Source organism: Morone saxatilis, unplaced genomic scaffold (assembly GCF_004916995.1).
Source record: "Morone saxatilis isolate NCDOM2014 unplaced genomic scaffold, NCSU_SB_2.0 Contig23, whole genome shotgun sequence".
Classification (NCBI taxonomy): Eukaryota; Metazoa; Chordata; class Actinopteri; family Moronidae; genus Morone; species Morone saxatilis.
The window spans coordinates 18,293,135-18,310,346 of NW_023339796.1; the positions used below are offsets into that span (position 1 = coordinate 18,293,135).

The following is a 17,212-nucleotide window of genomic DNA, read 5'->3' on the forward strand; positions in this document are numbered from 1 at the left end:
TTCGATTAATTGAGCAGCCTTACCCTAGTTACCTTACTTCCCTTTACTGCCAGGTAGACCCACACATACTTAACCCAAATGTCCCTCTGAGGCAGTCTCTCAGCTCGCTCCATGACCTTACGGTCTGTTTAAATCAGGTCAGGCATCTTAAGGCCTTTGTCACGACCACAGAAAGTGATGGAGTAAAGAAGGGAGACAGGAAGGGAGGGGAGCAAGTGGATGGAGGACTAAAATAAAGGCTGACATTTTAGCCTTGTTGTTTTCTTCCCACTATTACCCTCTAGTTGTTTCCTCTGGCGTATTTTTCATTCATATTGCCAGATGCTTTTTGGACCATGTTATGATTTGTTCTCCTTTTTCTTCTACATATTCCTTACTCCTATTCTTGCTTCTTTTCCTCCTTTCATATTCAACTCACCCCTCTCTTTCTCATCTACATCATCCATTCCTTTTTCGTTTTTCCTCCCACTTTCCTCTTTTCACCCACTCTCTCTCCATGTTGTGAAGGTGACTGAGCTGGCTCCTCTGGGTTCTCTGCTGGAGCGTCTGCGATGTGTCCGTCCACAGGGCCCGGTGTTGATCCACACTCTGTGTCAGTATGCCGTGCAGGTGGCCTGTGGCATGGCTTATCTGGAGCAGAGGAGGTTCATCCACAGGGACCTGGCAGCCAGGTAGGAGGCAGAGCATTCTTTAAGGTGGATTTAATGTGCTTTTGCAGCTATAAAAAGGTCAAAAGCTATTTTTTAAAGAGGGTGTATTCTTCACATTCCCTATGAAACCTATTTTTTTTTACTACTGGTATGTTGAATTATTTATATTGGTTCTCCTTCTCCTCCACCCAGAAATTTACAGGCCATTACAGGGAGACTTGGCCCATAGCAAGATGAGTCACTGGTTGGCTGGCTGTACCGGGTGGTCTAAGTTCTTGGCCTTGCCCAAATTCATCACTTTCACTTAACTGTTGACACGATGTAGATGCCTGAGAGAAAAATCTAATGACTGGTAAAAATGAGTCATTTTCCCAGTTAAAGCTGTGATAAAATGGTAATGACTACACACGGCTGTTACAGTACTCCCAACACTAAGATGATTTCTTAATGCTGTGGTTTTAAATGCTGGAACTTGGAAATGAAGGTCCTGCTGATTTTCTACAGTGATGTGTATTCTTAATACATCTCAGGTTGAATTGATGCCTTCATTTAAAACCTGCAGTAGGTCCTTCAGAATAGGACACTACTACCTATATGCTGTATGGCATGTGGACAATATTGATTGGATTACATTCTGAATGTTGCTCAGGGTTTACTATTACAACTTCCCCTCTTTCTTTGATACATCTCTGCAAGGACCAGTGTGTAGGATTTAGTGGCATCCAGCAGGGAAGTGGCAGATTGCAACCAAATTGAAAACCGTTTGCCTTCAAAGTGTATAGAGGAAACTAAAGCGAAAGGCGCTATCTACAGCCACTGTTTGGTTTGTCTGTTTTGGGCTACTGTACAAACATGACACATGGTGGACTCCATAGAAGAGGATCCACTCCCCCTGTCTTTGTTGTTCATCTTTGTTGTATGTGGAGAGTTTTGTGAGCTGCTGTGAACTTAGGAGTGTGTTGGTGGCATCTGTAATGTGCAACCTAAGCAAAACTCCCAAAATACTCCTTTGCACTGCATTATTGATAATGTAGTAGTGCCTGTTTTTGAGTTCAAACAGAACTGTATAACAAGCAGGTATGTTTACATTAATAATGTAAAGAAAGCTGTTGAAAATTTGACCCTCTCTCTTCAGGAACATCCTGCTGGCCTCTGCTCACAGAGTGAAGATCGGTGACTTTGGCCTGATGAGGGCGCTGCCTAACAACCATGAGCACTATGTCATGCAGGAGCATCGAAAGGTCCCCTTTGCATGGTGGGTGAAGATAGAGAGCAGCACAATAGACAAAGCCGTACTTGGATGCAATCCAGTGATGGATACGAGTGGTTTTAGTGGTCAGGGTGGAAACCTGATTATTTTATTGCTGAAAGTTTCCACAGAGCAATCTGATTGGTAACAGCTGTGTTCCAGCCATGTTGATCATTCTTATAAAATAATGATTGCTGGGTTTTTGGTTTCTGTGCCAAATTCTGAGTCAGCCAATCAGTTAGCTAACAATCTATCTTTCTTTCTACTGTTTCCATTCATATCCATGTGTGATTTTAGTTTAAAATGCTTTTAATGCCTTGCTGCAGGGTTCGAATCTGACCTGCGGCCCTTTGCTGCGTGTATCCCCTCTCTCATGCCCCCTTTCGCTGTCTTCTCACTATCAAGTAAAGGCAATAAGACCCCCCCAAAATGCTTTTAATGTTAGAGTAGCCACATTGAAACTATTCTCTGCCCAACGTCAGCATTACCTTTGGACAGACTTATAGATAATTGATTCAGCGTGCAGTCCATGTTGATGTTTGATGTCCGTCCTGCTGCAGGTGCGCTCCAGAGAGTCTGAAGACCAGAACGTTCTCCCATGCTACAGACACATGGATGTTTGGAGTTACTCTCTGGGAGATGTTCACACATGGCCAAGAGCCTTGGCTGGGCCTTAATGGGAGTCAGGTGAACACACACACAGAAAGAATATGTATAATAATGTATTTATACAATATGTAGACAAAAACATCTTCCCACTTATATATTCTTTAATTGTCTTCTCTCCTCTTTTGTCTTTAAATTTTTTCCTCCTTTGTCAAACAAACAACCCTAGATCCTGCACAAGATTGATAAAGAAGGTGAACGCCTCCCTAAGCCTGAAGACTGTCCACAGGACATCTATAATGTCATGCTGCAGTGTTGGGCCCAAAAACCAGACGACAGACCTACTTTTGTCGCCCTGAGTGATTTCCTGCTTGAGGTAGGAGAGCACTGATTTGGGTAGCCACAGGGGTCTGTCCAGTGTGTTAAATATGAACAGGGGTTTATAGCTTCAATTTAACTGTTAAGGAAACTGTGTATTCCTAAACCCCACTAAGCAGTAGACACTTGATTATAATCACTGGTCAGAGCCAGTGTTCTTGCAGAAATCCATCATCACATAAATTGACTTTTAGCTCCACCTGGTGGAGAACTGCAAAATGCCATCAGCTGGATGGACAACAGCTTATAATATGTGTGTGTTAATATGACTTTGGTGTATTTTTGTTTGTTTTTCAGACCATGCCCACAGACATGTGTGCCCTGCAGGACTTTGATGAGCCTGACAAACTCCACATCCAGATCAACGATGTCATCACCATCATAGAGGGGAGGTGGGTTATAATTAAAGTGTTTTAGACTTTGGACAAACTTCCTCCAAATCTTTCACTCTTACTTATAACCCCTCCTGTCAAACTCATTACTGATAAATGCTGTTTAAAGGGGAAAAAAACTAATCTCTTCACAATATAATAACAGCCTACAGGTCTTTTCCTGTGATCTTATATATATATTTTGACCTAAGTAGCTCACACACATGCCCACAATAAAAATATATTTTAATTATATTAAAGTAACCTAAATGCACTAAATTGTAATTATTAAATTGTTAAATGTCTAGTAGAATTATTTGGCTCTCCATGTGAACAACTGTGATTCATCCTCAGTATTTCTGTCCATTAGGGCAGAGAACTACTGGTGGCGAGGTCAAAACAAGCGGACGCTTAAGGTCGGACAGTTCCCCAGAAACGTGGTGACGTCAGTCGCTGGTTTGTCAGCTCATGACATCAGCAGGCCGCTCAAGAACAGCTTCATCCACACAGGACACGGAGACTCTAACCCTCATCGCTGCTGGGGCTTCCCTGACAGGATTGACGAGTACGGACCAGCTTCTGTTTATTAACTTTTAGTCTTCTGTGAATTTAGCTCCAAAATATACCCAGGGAAGTTTTTAAATGTCTCTTTATCAATGTATAAATGTGTACTATAATTATGCCCCATGTTGGAAGTTGGTGGTAAAGCTCTTACCAATAGATGGCAGCACGATATATAATGTATACATATGTCCACCTACAACATTATAACACTCAGGTTAGTTAGATTAATTATTTTGGCATTTATAGTCCGTAAGTTTGCTCCTCTCTTCCCTTTAGTTTGTACCTCGGGAATCCCATGGATCCCCCTGATGTCCTTGGTGTAGACCTCAGTGGTGCTCGGCCCACGCAGCTACCAGGACGAGCTAGAAGTGAGTAAAAGAGCTGTGAATAAAGACTTCAATGATGACCATTTTGATTCACAAGTACAAAGGATAGGCACTCTTTCAGTATCAGCTCTGGGTTCAAACTCTTCAGCTGGACTCATTTAGCTCAAGAGCTAAAAGTCAAAGTTTGAACAGGGTTGGTGCTCTGGTCCTGAAACTACAGGCCTCATTTTAAAATGATCAAAATATATTTTTGATCATATGTGTCAGTTACAGGGACACACTTACATTCTGCTAGATGAAAAAATAACACTTGTACACTTTTTAGCTGATCATAATTACAAATGTAGAACTGTTTCACCTCTGCAACTATAAACGTAACAACAAACCTAAACAACATTAAAAACAATGGATTGTGGGTTTAAATCTTAAAGTTATGGCAGTGCAGATCTTTCTTTGAAATGGCCACCAGCTTGCTTTTCATTTTGCACATTTTTAACACTGGCTGACAAAGCTTTCATATGCAATCTGACATTTGCTTCCTGCTTCTTTTCCCCCTAACCTTTTTATCTTTTCTGCCGTCTCCTTTGTTTTTCTCCATTTCTCCTTTGCGGTGGCGGGATTTATTTTTTTATTTTTCCAGAGGAGCCTCCTCCTCGCCCTCCTCAACCAGCAGTGTTAATCAAGAGTAAGTCTGGTTTCCCTCAGCAGCTCCTCACCCATTGCTCCTGCCCTCTCTGTTCCCTCCTAGCTCCACTCCTCAAAGGTACATCCCATACTTGTTTGTCTTTCCTTTGCCTGTCTTTGCAGTGATTCTGTCACCTACTTTAATTTCCTCTCATAACATCATTGTTTCTCCATCTTTCCACCCCTGTGTCCCTCTAACAGGTGTGCAGTGTCCCTGCTGTGCATTATAGGAATAACTTCCAACCTGGAGACTTTTTGCGTGTGTAGTGTGTTTTGTTTATTGTGGTGTGCAGTGACCTTAAAGAGACTTTGTGTAATATCTCTATATATTTTTCTTTACTGTAGTAAATAATGTATTTGGTGTTTGGGTTTCCAGAGCCTTGCTATGATCCAGTAAACGATGATGAGGATCTGACTTCGGCAGGACTAAAGAGATTATCACTTCGGAAAACGGGTTCTCTCAAAGGCTTAAAACTGAAACCCGCTGCATGGGTCTCTGCTTCCAAACAGGGGAGTGGCCGGACTTCAGGCTCAGGCTACAACCCCAACAGTGAAGTGTCCCTCATTGACTTTGGGGAGGAGTTCCCCCCGCCCACACCCTCCCCCTCCCCTGTGGTTGAAATTCATGTTCCTTCATTGGCTAAGCTAGCATTGGAAGCGGAGAACATCCTGGACCGGACTCCACCTCAGAGTCCGTGCAAATCATTGCCCCGCCCACTTCACCCTACGCCAGTAGTGGACTGGGATGCCCGGCCATTACCGCCACCCCCGGCCTATGACGATGTAGCCCAAGATGAAGACGATATGGAGGTATGGTAGGAAGTGATACAGCACATTTCAGATTGAGCCAATATTTGATCTCACCCAAATCCACATCAGAAGGGATTTAAGTTGTAAATCTTCTTTCTACACACAGGTGAGCTCTATCAACAGCTCGGAGCAGCAGCATGAAGAGGAGCAGAGTGATGTCCACTGCTCAGATGAGGTTCTCTCCCATGGACAGAAGGTGGAAGGTGAGGTTCTGGTCTCCAGGGGTACAGACAGACCAGGCCTGGAGGACAACCTCTTCCTGCCAAGCAAACAGAGCCAGGGCCTGTCCACCTCCTTCTCCCAGTCAGCAGAGATCTTCCAAGAACTCCAGCAAGAGTGCATGAGAAGGCTCAATGTACCCACTGGAAGCGCTGCACGATCAGGCTCGCCGTCCCAGGTCTCAGCCTCGTGTCCACAGACTCCACAGACCCAGCAGAGTGTCCTCTCCTCCAATGAGGACAAACCCCAGATCCCCCCACGTGTCCCCATACCCCCTCGCCCCATAAAAAGGGGCGACTACACGTCTGCTCGCTGGTCAAGGGATCTTTCCCTGTCACCAACGCCAGCTGACACCACAGAGGACATTTCAGGCCCAGGACAGGACCGACCACCTCAGATCCCCCCAAGGGATCCTTTGTCACAACCAGGCTCCAGGACTCCCAGCCCCATGGGTCTGGTAGTGGGCTCCCCCCAGCAGAGAGTCTACTCTGTCAGCCCCACCACCATGCAGGCCCCCCTCACCTCCTGCGCCTCCACACACACCTACGGCTCCTACCTCTCCACCTCTCCAGGTAAACTCATGCCCACCACACACAGCTTTGCCTCAGATCCTAAATATGCTGCACCCAAAGTGATCCAGGCGCAGGGGAAGGATGCCACCAGTAAAGGCCCCTGTATCCTCCCCATCGTCCGTGACGGACGTAAAGTCAGTAACACCCACTATTATCTTTTGCCTGAGAGGCCCCCATACCTCGACCGTTACGACCGCTTTTTCAGGGAGGCAGAGAACCTTCCTGCCACTGGTCTGGAGGAAAGGCATGTACGGCAAGCTAACACTGCCACTGTCAGACCCATGGTGGTAAGCAACCAGACCCTCCAGGGACACGCCCAGGGACAGGGGCTTGTCCAGCCAGGCGAGCTGAAGGCTAATTTCTCCTCCAACAATAACAGCAGTCTGGGTGGGCCACGGTCAGGGATGAAGACATCAGTTAGCCTCCCTCGTGTCTGTTCAGACGGGCTGACAGCACTGGTGGTCCCTGCTTCCTGCACCAGGACAGACGGAGGGGGGAACTCAGCTGACAGGGTGAAAATGGTAAGGTCAGAGACATTTGGATTGCCTTTTGATTTGAAATACACTGTATAATTTTATGATTTATATCATGTGCTGAAATGTATTATTTATTGTTCCAGTAAGTAAAGTGCTTAGCTCCCTAACTTCCTCTTTTATTTGGATAGTTGAATATATAGTTGACCTTATGTCCTCCTTAATGATACTTTACTTTTTTGTAAATGAGATTAAAAAAAAAGTCCTTAAACCATCTGTTCTTAGTTTCCTATATGAGAGCCTATGGTTCCATTATTATGAGATTAAGTGATTATCACATAGCTGAGAACTGAAATAGCAGTGCACTGTTCAGGGTCATCCAGTAGGATTGTTCTAAGAAGTAATAAGAAGACTTAAGATGTTATGTAATAGAGTGTGATATGTGTGCATAATTTATACGTGGCATTACAGTCTCAGTTGAAACCATTGACAGTATATGGTTGAAAGGTACATTTTCTCACAGTTAGTGTAGCTTTTGAATTTCATTTAAATATCTATACAAACATTATGGTATGTTACATTTGTGTGTACAATGAACACTAGGGGGCAGTAGAAGGTAATTTTTACTGGTGGTCCACTCAGGACATAGCTTGTAGGTAAAATTGCATGCATGTCTGTGTGCAAATTTGTGTTTCCATTTCATTTGAAAGAGACTGAAAGAAAGGGAAAGCAATTTGCATATATAGTTCTGGCATATATAGTAGCTGCTTTAAATCTGTTATAAGTGAACACATTACCTCCCTATTAAACTTCAAATCAGTATCAACTAAATTGTGATTGATTGAACATAACATTTTCTAAATGGAGCTGAACTTACGCAAGCCAATGAACCAGACTAATTACTGGGATGTTACATTTGAATATATTTTCAGTACAATGAAAAAGCACAAAAATGTCCTAACCTCTCATAACTTGTTTAAAATATGCCGGTGTTAAGAAAGGCCATATTAACATATGTTGCTTTGAACTGAACGTAAAACCAGGATCGGTTCCTTTTTGCCGGCCAGTTGATTCAGACACCGAATGAACCTAATTGAACTGAAGTCAGAATCACTGTGAAACACCAAAGGCTCTACATCGATCTGGCACTTGGCATTTTGTAATCGATTCTGAAATCTGTTAGCCTGGGTACCAGCTTGTGTTTTATTTGCTCTATCTGGTGATGCCAAGCTAGAGATCAGTGGCTCTACACAAAGGGCAGTGAGAAAGTGAGATCTTATATACACTCAACTGCAGAGTTCAATGCAAGACTTAGACACGCACTACACATTTAATAGCTGTAGTAGTTTAAATAGAGTTTAATACAGTAGTACAGTTAAATAAATAAAATGAATGATTACGCTGCTAGCAAGTATCTATCTATCGAATCTTATTTGCTTTTCATATTTGGATGTGTCCGTACATAATATTAAATTGACACAAATTAATTCATAGAATTCAAAGAAAGGACCCAGTCGTGTGTGCAGGTGCTCCTGACTGCAGTACTTTTGTTTACTTTTACCTTCACCTGAGAAAGTGTAAGTGTTGTTGGATGCTGCAGAGACTAACACCATTCGTGTGATTAAGGTGCAGGAGGCAGTTCATGGTGTGACTATAGAGGAGTGCCAAGCCGCCCTCCAGAACCACAACTGGAATGTCCAGAAAGCTGTGCATTATCTAAAGGTAAGAGCATTTATTAGTACACTATGAAAAAGCTTATTGCACTGCAGCCCGCCATTTTCCCCAGTAATCGTAATAATAAATGTTTTCCGAGGTATTGTATGTCAACTGTCATCATTATTATAGTTAGTTGAATCATTCAAATGAAGTGTAAAAATAAATAGTATATTTTCTCTTTAACCTTCAATCAGTTTGTTAAAAAGAGAAAACTTCAGATTAGTTGGTTCAAATAATTAATAATTAGGTGTGTCCACAGGACAGTGATTGGTTCAGGGTGTGTGTTTGTGTGTGTGACATCAGTGAACCAGCTGAGAGTGAGTGAGGCTATAGCTGGCTGTTTGTAATCACGCTGACCCTCAGCTTATTCAGTTAGCTATGTAGCTAAAGCTAACTTTTGTCGTAGAGCTACACAAACCAGTGCATGTAATGTTAATAATCTATATACTGTACTGCATGCTGCTGTAGCCTCACTGTATAAAGTCTTGTAACAGTAGCTAAAGTATTTTGGCTGGCATGCTAACGCTCTATACCTCATTTCAATTGTTTAATTAATAGTATTATTTATTCATGTTGTCAGTTATATTTTTGGCAAATCTGATAACCTTGTACTGCCTTTACTCCATAATACAATATAAACAATAGTTCATGAATAACAATTCCAGGCATGAAATAAATAGTTGCATGCAGAGTCAGGAGGAGCAAATAAAAAATAATATATTATATATATATTATATTATATAATATTAGGCACACACAAGAAAGGCAAACTGAGTTGGTAAAAGCAAACTTTACACAAAGTAACGAGCAACAAACATCCATCAAAATGAAGACGAAGTCCATGATTATGCTGCAGCACAGCAATTACTAAAAGAGAACCACAGTCCTCAGTGGTAAACTCTGCTGTGCTGCACAGTTGTCCTTAGAGATCCAGTTCACTGTATCTCAGGTCAGTTCTCCAGTCTTACTCTGTAATAACCTTTTTTGTACTGGATATATCTGCAAACACGTAGTCATTTAAAGTTGCTGAAGGCCATTTTTACTTTACTTTAAGTTCATATCATATGATAAGAGCAACTTTGTTGAACCCTATGGGAAATTCAGGTCATTGCTGCGGCAATGAGCCGGCTGTCAATAAAAAAAGGCATATAGAGACCCTGATGTGTCTCCAGCGGCGTTCAGCACCCTCTTAGGGCAGGGTTGAAGATGTGTTTGGATGCCAGTGGGCACGAGGGAACACTTGACTGCTCCATAATAGTGGCTGCAAAATTTAAAGGATAAAAAGAAATGCAATCCAAAGGTCTCATATTCAATCTGAGCAACAGAAGGGTGTTTGAGCAAGACACTGTGCTTGTATTAAGTATCACGATATGCTTACTGGTGCTGCAATCACTCTCACCTGAAGGAGTGAATAAGATGAATTCCTTCAATTCTCTTTTATACAGTACCTGACCCTGTGACCCCGCTGTAATGTCCCATTTCATCCCTTCTCCTTCCCTAACCCCTGGCTTCTTTGTATGATGCTTCTAATCTTTGTTTGTTATCTGTCCCTCTGCAGGTGGAGCAGTTGTTCTGTTTGGGTCTGAGGAGCAGGTCAGAGTGTCTAAAGCTGCTGGAGATGTGTGACTGGAACCTGGAGGTGGCCAGCACTCAGATGTTAGATAACTATGGATCCACAACAAGACAGAGGTAGTGTGTTTTTTCATTTCCGGAAATTTAATTCAGTCACCTCCCTCCACATGCTGACATGAGGTCAATTTAGTTACATCTCTTTGGAAACATACCATTAGAATCTGCTTCCTGGCTGGGCTTAGCTGCTGCAGATTGGCCCTCCTCCATATAGGAATTACTGCAAGTTATCTGGAAAAGTTAACAGCAGATGTTTAGAGCAGGCAGACGGGCAGCATTATGCTGCAATGAGAATGCTTATGTGCTGCGTTAATGAGGCTAAGAATCATATTAGGCTGCTAGCGAAGGTTTTCTGCTTTGTTGATCATTTCTATAGAGCAATATATTATGAAAAAAATTTTTAAAGCTTGAGCAATTTAATGTGCATTTCACTTTAAAAGCTTCAAAAGTGGAAGTCTCTCTTGCAAGACAATGTAAATATCATTCAAGTTAATTTAGGAGGATTTAGAATTCAATCTCATGATTTTTTTTTATCTAATCGAAAGCCTTTTTCTATTTGCAGACGGTGACAGAAATCTGAAGCTGCTGAGCTGTGATGGGAACTTCATCCTCAGTAAAACATCATCAGAGGAAGCAAACCTGCTCCTTGCCCTTTACGCTTCAGACACGCTTCCAATCAGAGGACTGTGATTTGGAAGAATCAGGCAAATTTTCTCTGAACTAGCACAAAATACCAAACTTTATTATGGCTCCATTCATACTTAACATGGACAAAGGAATTTAGTCTCGGGGCTAGACTCCTATTTAGACTTTGGTGTGAAAGATATGTGATTGTTGCACACTTAAGAAATAGTAGACCGCCATCTATCGTCTTCTTAGAACTGTTCAAAGACAAAAATGACACTGTACTTGGTCAATTTCATTTGTCTTCCTAACAGATCCCCACAGTGTCACAGATCCTGTGCGCTACAATACTCAGTCACATCCACTTACTGGTATCCTCACGCTGCTATGACAGTGTTGACCAACTGCAGAGAGATACTTATTCTGTTAACAGCATTAAAAAATCAGTTTAAAAGGCAATCTGAAAAATGAGTTAAACAGCACAATATACACAGTAGCACTTCCTAAAAAAAGCTCTGTACTTTGCCACGAGGTCACTGTATTGTGTCAGAATATGCCATGAACTAGTTCAGTTGGAATGAAAACTCATTAAGTGAACCGTGTCAGAATTTATCCTAAATACTGTACAGTGTGCAGATAGTTCATTAAAGGTCAACTTCCTGAATTGACATCTGTAGCTTCACTTAAAAGCAATTCTTTTGAAGACCAATTTAAAAACAAGATGTTGTACCTCTACCATGTAAAAGCACAACGAAATACAAAGCTAGTATTTAATTGGCTGTCCAGGCCATACTGTACAGGAAACAGTTGTCCTGTTTACAGTTGTAAAGAAGGGTGGGGATGTGATAATGCTGCTGAAAGCTTGTGGTGTAGAAAGAAAATACTGTTGCAAAAGACTTCTCTTATCTTCAATAATTTGTGTAATACATTTTATAGTTTGGTGAGGGACGTTAGCCAGCATCAATGCTGCACTGTTCGAGTCAAATGTCGATCCGGTCTAGTATTGACCGAAATCTAGAAAATGAATGGAGACAGAGGATCAGAGAGGTAGTTTGCCTAAGATTCCCTTCTGTTAAAGACTTACAAAGGGTAGAGCAGTGTACCCTTCATAAAGAGACATTTATGTATTTGTGAACAAAATGTTTTAATATATTTTAAAAGTGCTCAGAGACAAGAGAAAACTGTTATGTCCATTACAGGGCAGGCCATTTGTTAAATTATTTTAATGCGTCACTCCTTAATCACCAATCTACAACTAATTCCACACATTTCACCAGAACAAAAAGGTTCCACCCAGTCAGTGGAAACTTACTACACTCCAGATCTACAGTAGCCTTTCCTTATTCCTTCCCTCTAAGCACTTTGCCTACACAGAACTCCTATGCATCAGCTGAAAACTCCTGCCAGCTTGGTATTTTCTGTACGGACCCAGACTACGTTGGCAGCTAATAACAGCAGCGTTGTGAAATTTGCCCCAGGGCACACATCCTGTCCCATAATCATCACTTAAAACCACAACTGTGATATTTTGGTCAGCAGCTTTAGGGGCAATAATTTAAAACTAGGAGGACGTGTCAGTTCTGGGTGAACTCACTCACTGAGGGATGTGACAATACATCTCCTGACTGGGTATTGTCACAGTAGAGCCCTCAGCAAGGAACGGTTCAAAACTCAGTTAATACAGAAAGTTTTTGGACCTGTCCAGGGTTTTATTCTGGATGTGAGGACACTGTTAAAAAGGAAGGGAAATAAAAGGCAGTATACACACTTTGACTGTTAAAATTTACTTTTATGTCAACCAAATGCCCCAAAAAACATACTTTAGGCAATTTATGGTTAACACACATAATACCTACAGCGCTTCTCTCTATAGAAAAAAAGAAGCCTCTTTGCCACTTGGTACCCATCTATTTAAATTACAATATAAATGTCCACATGTAAACACTGGCTTTGCTCCAAACCGACCCACCCCCTCCATATGTCCACAAAAGCCCCAGTATGTCACAGGTCTGAGCACAATCTGTTTGGGTGGAAACTTCAAATGGCCTCTGAAAAAGCTAATATGGAACCACCACAAGCCCGCTACCTGCCTAGACACATTAAGAAGCTTAAAGAAAGTAAATATACAGAAACGTGTTTGGAATATATTTATAAAGGATGTACAGGACTAATTTTGGATGACAACCTCCAGTAAAAGCTTCCTCTTGTGTGCAATAAGGCTGCTGTAGAACCTGTAACCTCCCAGTCTGTCCATCCTTCAGTGCCATCCGGTTGTGTAAAAAAAAAAAAAGCTTTCATCTCTGTCATGATGTATCCTAGTCACTGAATGCACAGGGAAAATGGCTTTCAGTATGAAATGTTTGGTGACTCAGTTTCCCTCCCCAGAGTAGGATGAAAGTTGTCCTTGAACACTGATCCAGAGTCAGTTTTGCCATGTTCCCCCTCGGATGTGTTGTGGCAAAGCTGATTGTTAACCAGTGCATAAGAACAACTTGATGTGAGCGGTGCCTCCACAGTCTGTCCATGTGTTGTTTGTCTTTATACCAAGCTGCTGTAGTTGCATTGAAGGACTGAAGTAAACCTTGTGGTGTTATGATCAACCTAAAGCAACATTCTCTCGTTGTGATGTTGAGACTCTGATGTTAGAAAACTGTTCAGTTCTGTTTAGCCTTTGTTTGCCAGATCATTTATATTGTTTTTGCTGTTTTTCCTTCAATCCAACTTGCCATTTCTTCCTCATTTGTATGTATTTGCTTCCCAGAATGTGTTTTATTTTAAATGCCTACTGTACAGTTGGTTTTCATTGTTTCTCTCCTCCTGAGTTGATAAAAATGTTCAAGAGAAGTTCATGCTGCCGAATTTATAAATGTATTTTTTATTAAAGAATTACTTATTTTTTACTTATGTTTAATAATCTTTTTCCGTTGGTTATCTTTGTTATCAGTGTTGACTGCTGCATAATGGGGATTATCATGCTGGATTTAGTTTTTTGACTAAATGAATATAGCTAATGATTGAGATGAGACAAATACTGCATTAATTATCATTAACAAAGTACTTTAATGGATCCTGAAATGTTCCAGTCCTTTTAGTATTAATTAACAAGAACCACAGGAAGCCCCTAGAACATAAATCTGTGTGTTTACATGATGCTCATCAGGTTTAATCTGTTTCATCAAATGTTTAAAATGCTAAAACAATTAGTGAATTAAAGGATGAGCATCGAGAAAATGCCGTGATGTGTGTAGGAGGAACTACAGTGAACATGGAAGTCGTGAAAAACGCGAAAGGCCCAAGCTATAGCCAGTGTGAGCCGTGGCATTTGTAGATAAAAACGGCTCATTTTAAGGTGACAAAAACAACAATTCTTATTTTCAGGTGATTATACACTAATGAAAACATACTGATGAATATTATATTCCATTTCTGCCAACAGATCCTCCTAAATTTTACACACCTTTAAGAGATCAATTAATCAACATGGAATTAATCGACAATCATCTTGATAAAAGATGAATTTGTTAATTGATCTGACTCATTTATCAAACAACCAAACTTGGAGTCTATAGCCACTGGAGCTTTGCCTTAAGCTTAGCATTGCTTTGAGCTAAAAGCTAATGCAATGACAATGCTGCAATGATTTGCATCATCGCTTCGTGTGGAGTTCAACATTGTTAAACTTTGATCGCCAAAGCTGCAGCGTCAACCAAAGGTGTGTGTGGGTGACCCATAAAATGGACTACAGACCATTAAACTGATTTCCTGTGCTGCACACATTGATGGTCACTCACTAAAGTCAGTAGGATTCGTTGTTTGGGAAGCATGAACATCTGGACCAACTTTTGTGACAATCCATCAAGTAGATGGATAAGTAGTTAAAATATTTCACAGGAGAAGTGATAAATCTGACCCACTGGTGGCTCTAAACAAACATTAGACCACAGTCATTAGGATTCATCCTGGGGATCATGAATGTCTGCACATAATTTTATGGAAATTCATCAGATATTTGTCAAAATGTTGAGTGTGGGACTGATCGACCGGCACCGACAAACATTTGTTGATTCTCTGATACTGATACTCTACACTGGTACTTTTTAACATTACTACTAATACTACTACAAAAATAATAAATGGATCAAACACTAATGAAAATCATAATGGCAACACTATATGTGTACATAACCAGATATGTTGCTGTGCAGTGGACTGTGGACCCTGAGTAACTAAAGTAAGTAGTTGTCCAGCTCTCCTTCCACCAGCCCTCCTGGCCTTGGTGTGTGCGTGTGTGACAAATCAATCTAAATCAATTGGGCTGTGTTTGTGTTTGTGATCATTGATGTTCTGATAAAGTGAGACCTTGATCCCTGTGAAAAAATAAAGCTCAGACCGTGCATGTGTTGACTGTATCGATCCTCGCAGCACACATATCAATTGACATTGATATTGTCTTTTTATATCATCTGCTGCAACAGCAAGCACTTTATGGTTCACAGTTTATTGTTTCCGACGTGTTAGCACCTAAATGAGCACACCATGGACTAATTTGTTTATTGATGATACGGCTGGAAAGCTAATTATGAAAAATGGCTTTGGTCAATAAAACATAAAACTTTATTACAGAATCAAATTGGACAGTGTGGCAGAGAGGAGAACTGCTCAGTGAAAATTTTAAAAGGTGGCAAAGACAGAGGAACTGCTGAACCTTAAGTCAAACAAACGCAAATTATCTTTGATTTCTTCCCCCTCCTGCACCATTCACCATTGTTCTTTTCTTGACGCACACATCCTGCTTTACTGTTGGACTTGAGAAACCTCTGCTTACTAATGAGAGACCCGGTAGGCCCTTCATTCATCTTAGTGGTGTGTTCGTGTGTGTACAGTCGTTACTCAGTCCCAGGGTAAATTATTAATGTCTGTTGTTCCAGTTGTTTTGGGTACTAGAGCAGTGGGCGAATCCCTGAAGAAATTATCCTGGTTTTCACCAAACAGGAGAGGGTAAATAAAGAGGGAAGAGAGACAAAGCAAATGCAGGAGAGCTGCCAAGAAAGTGCAGAGGAGCAGATAAGAGTGTACCTTGTGCCGTCTGGAAAAGAAATCCTCCGACATATATATTTATATATGTGTACGTGTCTACAGTTTGCTTTATAGAAAACAATTTCAGTATCTCTCTTTGTTTTTTTTTCCTGCTTTCCTTTCTTTTTTTATTTTCTAAGGAAGGTATATTTTTCCCCAAGACTGTCTTTTTCTTTCCTCGCCATCTCCTTTGTTGTTCTGAGTTGAAACTTTAGCTTGGTGCGAAACATATAGCACAGGCATAAACCTTCAGTGCGCGATGGAGCGGTGGAAGACAGAGTGATGACAGGGTGACGGTGGAGAGGGGGAGACAGGGAAGATTTTTTGAGGAGTCAGAGGAGAAAGAGAAGAAAATAAATCATAAAAGAGAGGCAGGGATTGGTGACTGGACTGAAAGGGAAGTGGTGCTGTGCGACACTATATGGATCTCTTTAATCTCTCCTCATTTCCACTTTCTCTCCCCTCTGCCTTTATCAGTATAATCACTATTATAAATATTATTTCTATATCATTTCTCTCCATTCAGTTAGAGCTGGGCAATGGGCATGAAATTAATATCACAATTTTAATACAAATATGTATATATGCAGCAGTCACTATGATTCATTGTGCTTATGGCTAAAGGCAGCTCTTTGTTCAATGTCCCTGTGTGTCTGTGTCATATATTGAATTATCTAACCTTTACTAATAAATTCATTCCCACTTGATCTCTAAATTCCATCTTCTTAACTATTTATTACCTTGTTTCAATAGGTGGTGTCCAAACCTCTCCCCTATAACCCATAACATTGACTTACTGAAATTAATCTCCCATAAGGCTTTAAAACATTACATGATGTAATTATATATAGTCTGTGGAGCATGTCCTATCATTTGACATAATAAGACATGAACTTGTGAAATGTTTAGAAAGCTGGGCTGTTTTGGGCTTATGAATGACTAATGTCTGACTGTTATATTGGTATATTGGCATTATGTGCATGTTCCCTTCGCCGACCTCCACTCATGGATGTAATTGGATTTGTGGAAGTGCCGATACACGTGCAGATCCAGACATATTGTACAGAGCAGGTGCACGTGTCAAATGTGCAGCACTGATGGCTTATAGGTGAAGAAAAACGAGTAGGAGTGTTATGTTATTACAGTACAACAGCTGAAGAAAAAAAAAACAGACTTTTCTACTGCACAACTCCTAAACAATATGGAGCCAGGACAGTGACTTTAAAATTTGGCATCCAAAGAAAAAATTGGCATTGAAAACAAAA

The 17,212-nt window shown here is 41.1% G+C and overlaps 1 protein-coding gene across 5 annotated transcripts in view; it reads left to right on the forward strand.

Moving 5' to 3' along the window:
* The window catches only part of tnk2b (tyrosine kinase, non-receptor, 2b), a gene marked incomplete at its 5' end in the record, with an annotated part of 49,724 nt that extends 35,942 nt beyond the window's left edge, over positions 1-13,782 (forward strand). For 3 of the 5 annotated variants that reach the window (XM_035670216.1, XM_035670217.1, XM_035670218.1), the window contains 13 exon segments: positions 508-671; positions 1,786-1,905; positions 2,460-2,586; positions 2,735-2,881; positions 3,181-3,275; positions 3,625-3,819; positions 4,095-4,186; positions 4,785-4,907; positions 5,205-5,638; positions 5,745-6,950; positions 8,529-8,624; positions 10,177-10,307; positions 10,810-13,782. In XM_035670216.1, coding sequence (XP_035526109.1) covers positions 508-671; positions 1,786-1,905; positions 2,460-2,586; positions 2,735-2,881; positions 3,181-3,275; positions 3,625-3,819; positions 4,095-4,186; positions 4,785-4,907; positions 5,205-5,638; positions 5,745-6,950; positions 8,529-8,624; positions 10,177-10,307; positions 10,810-10,816 — 2,937 coding nt within the window. In that variant the 3' untranslated portion in view covers positions 10,817-13,782. 5 annotated transcript variants of the gene reach the window in all.
* Between the last annotated feature and the right edge of the window lie 3,430 nt (positions 13,783-17,212).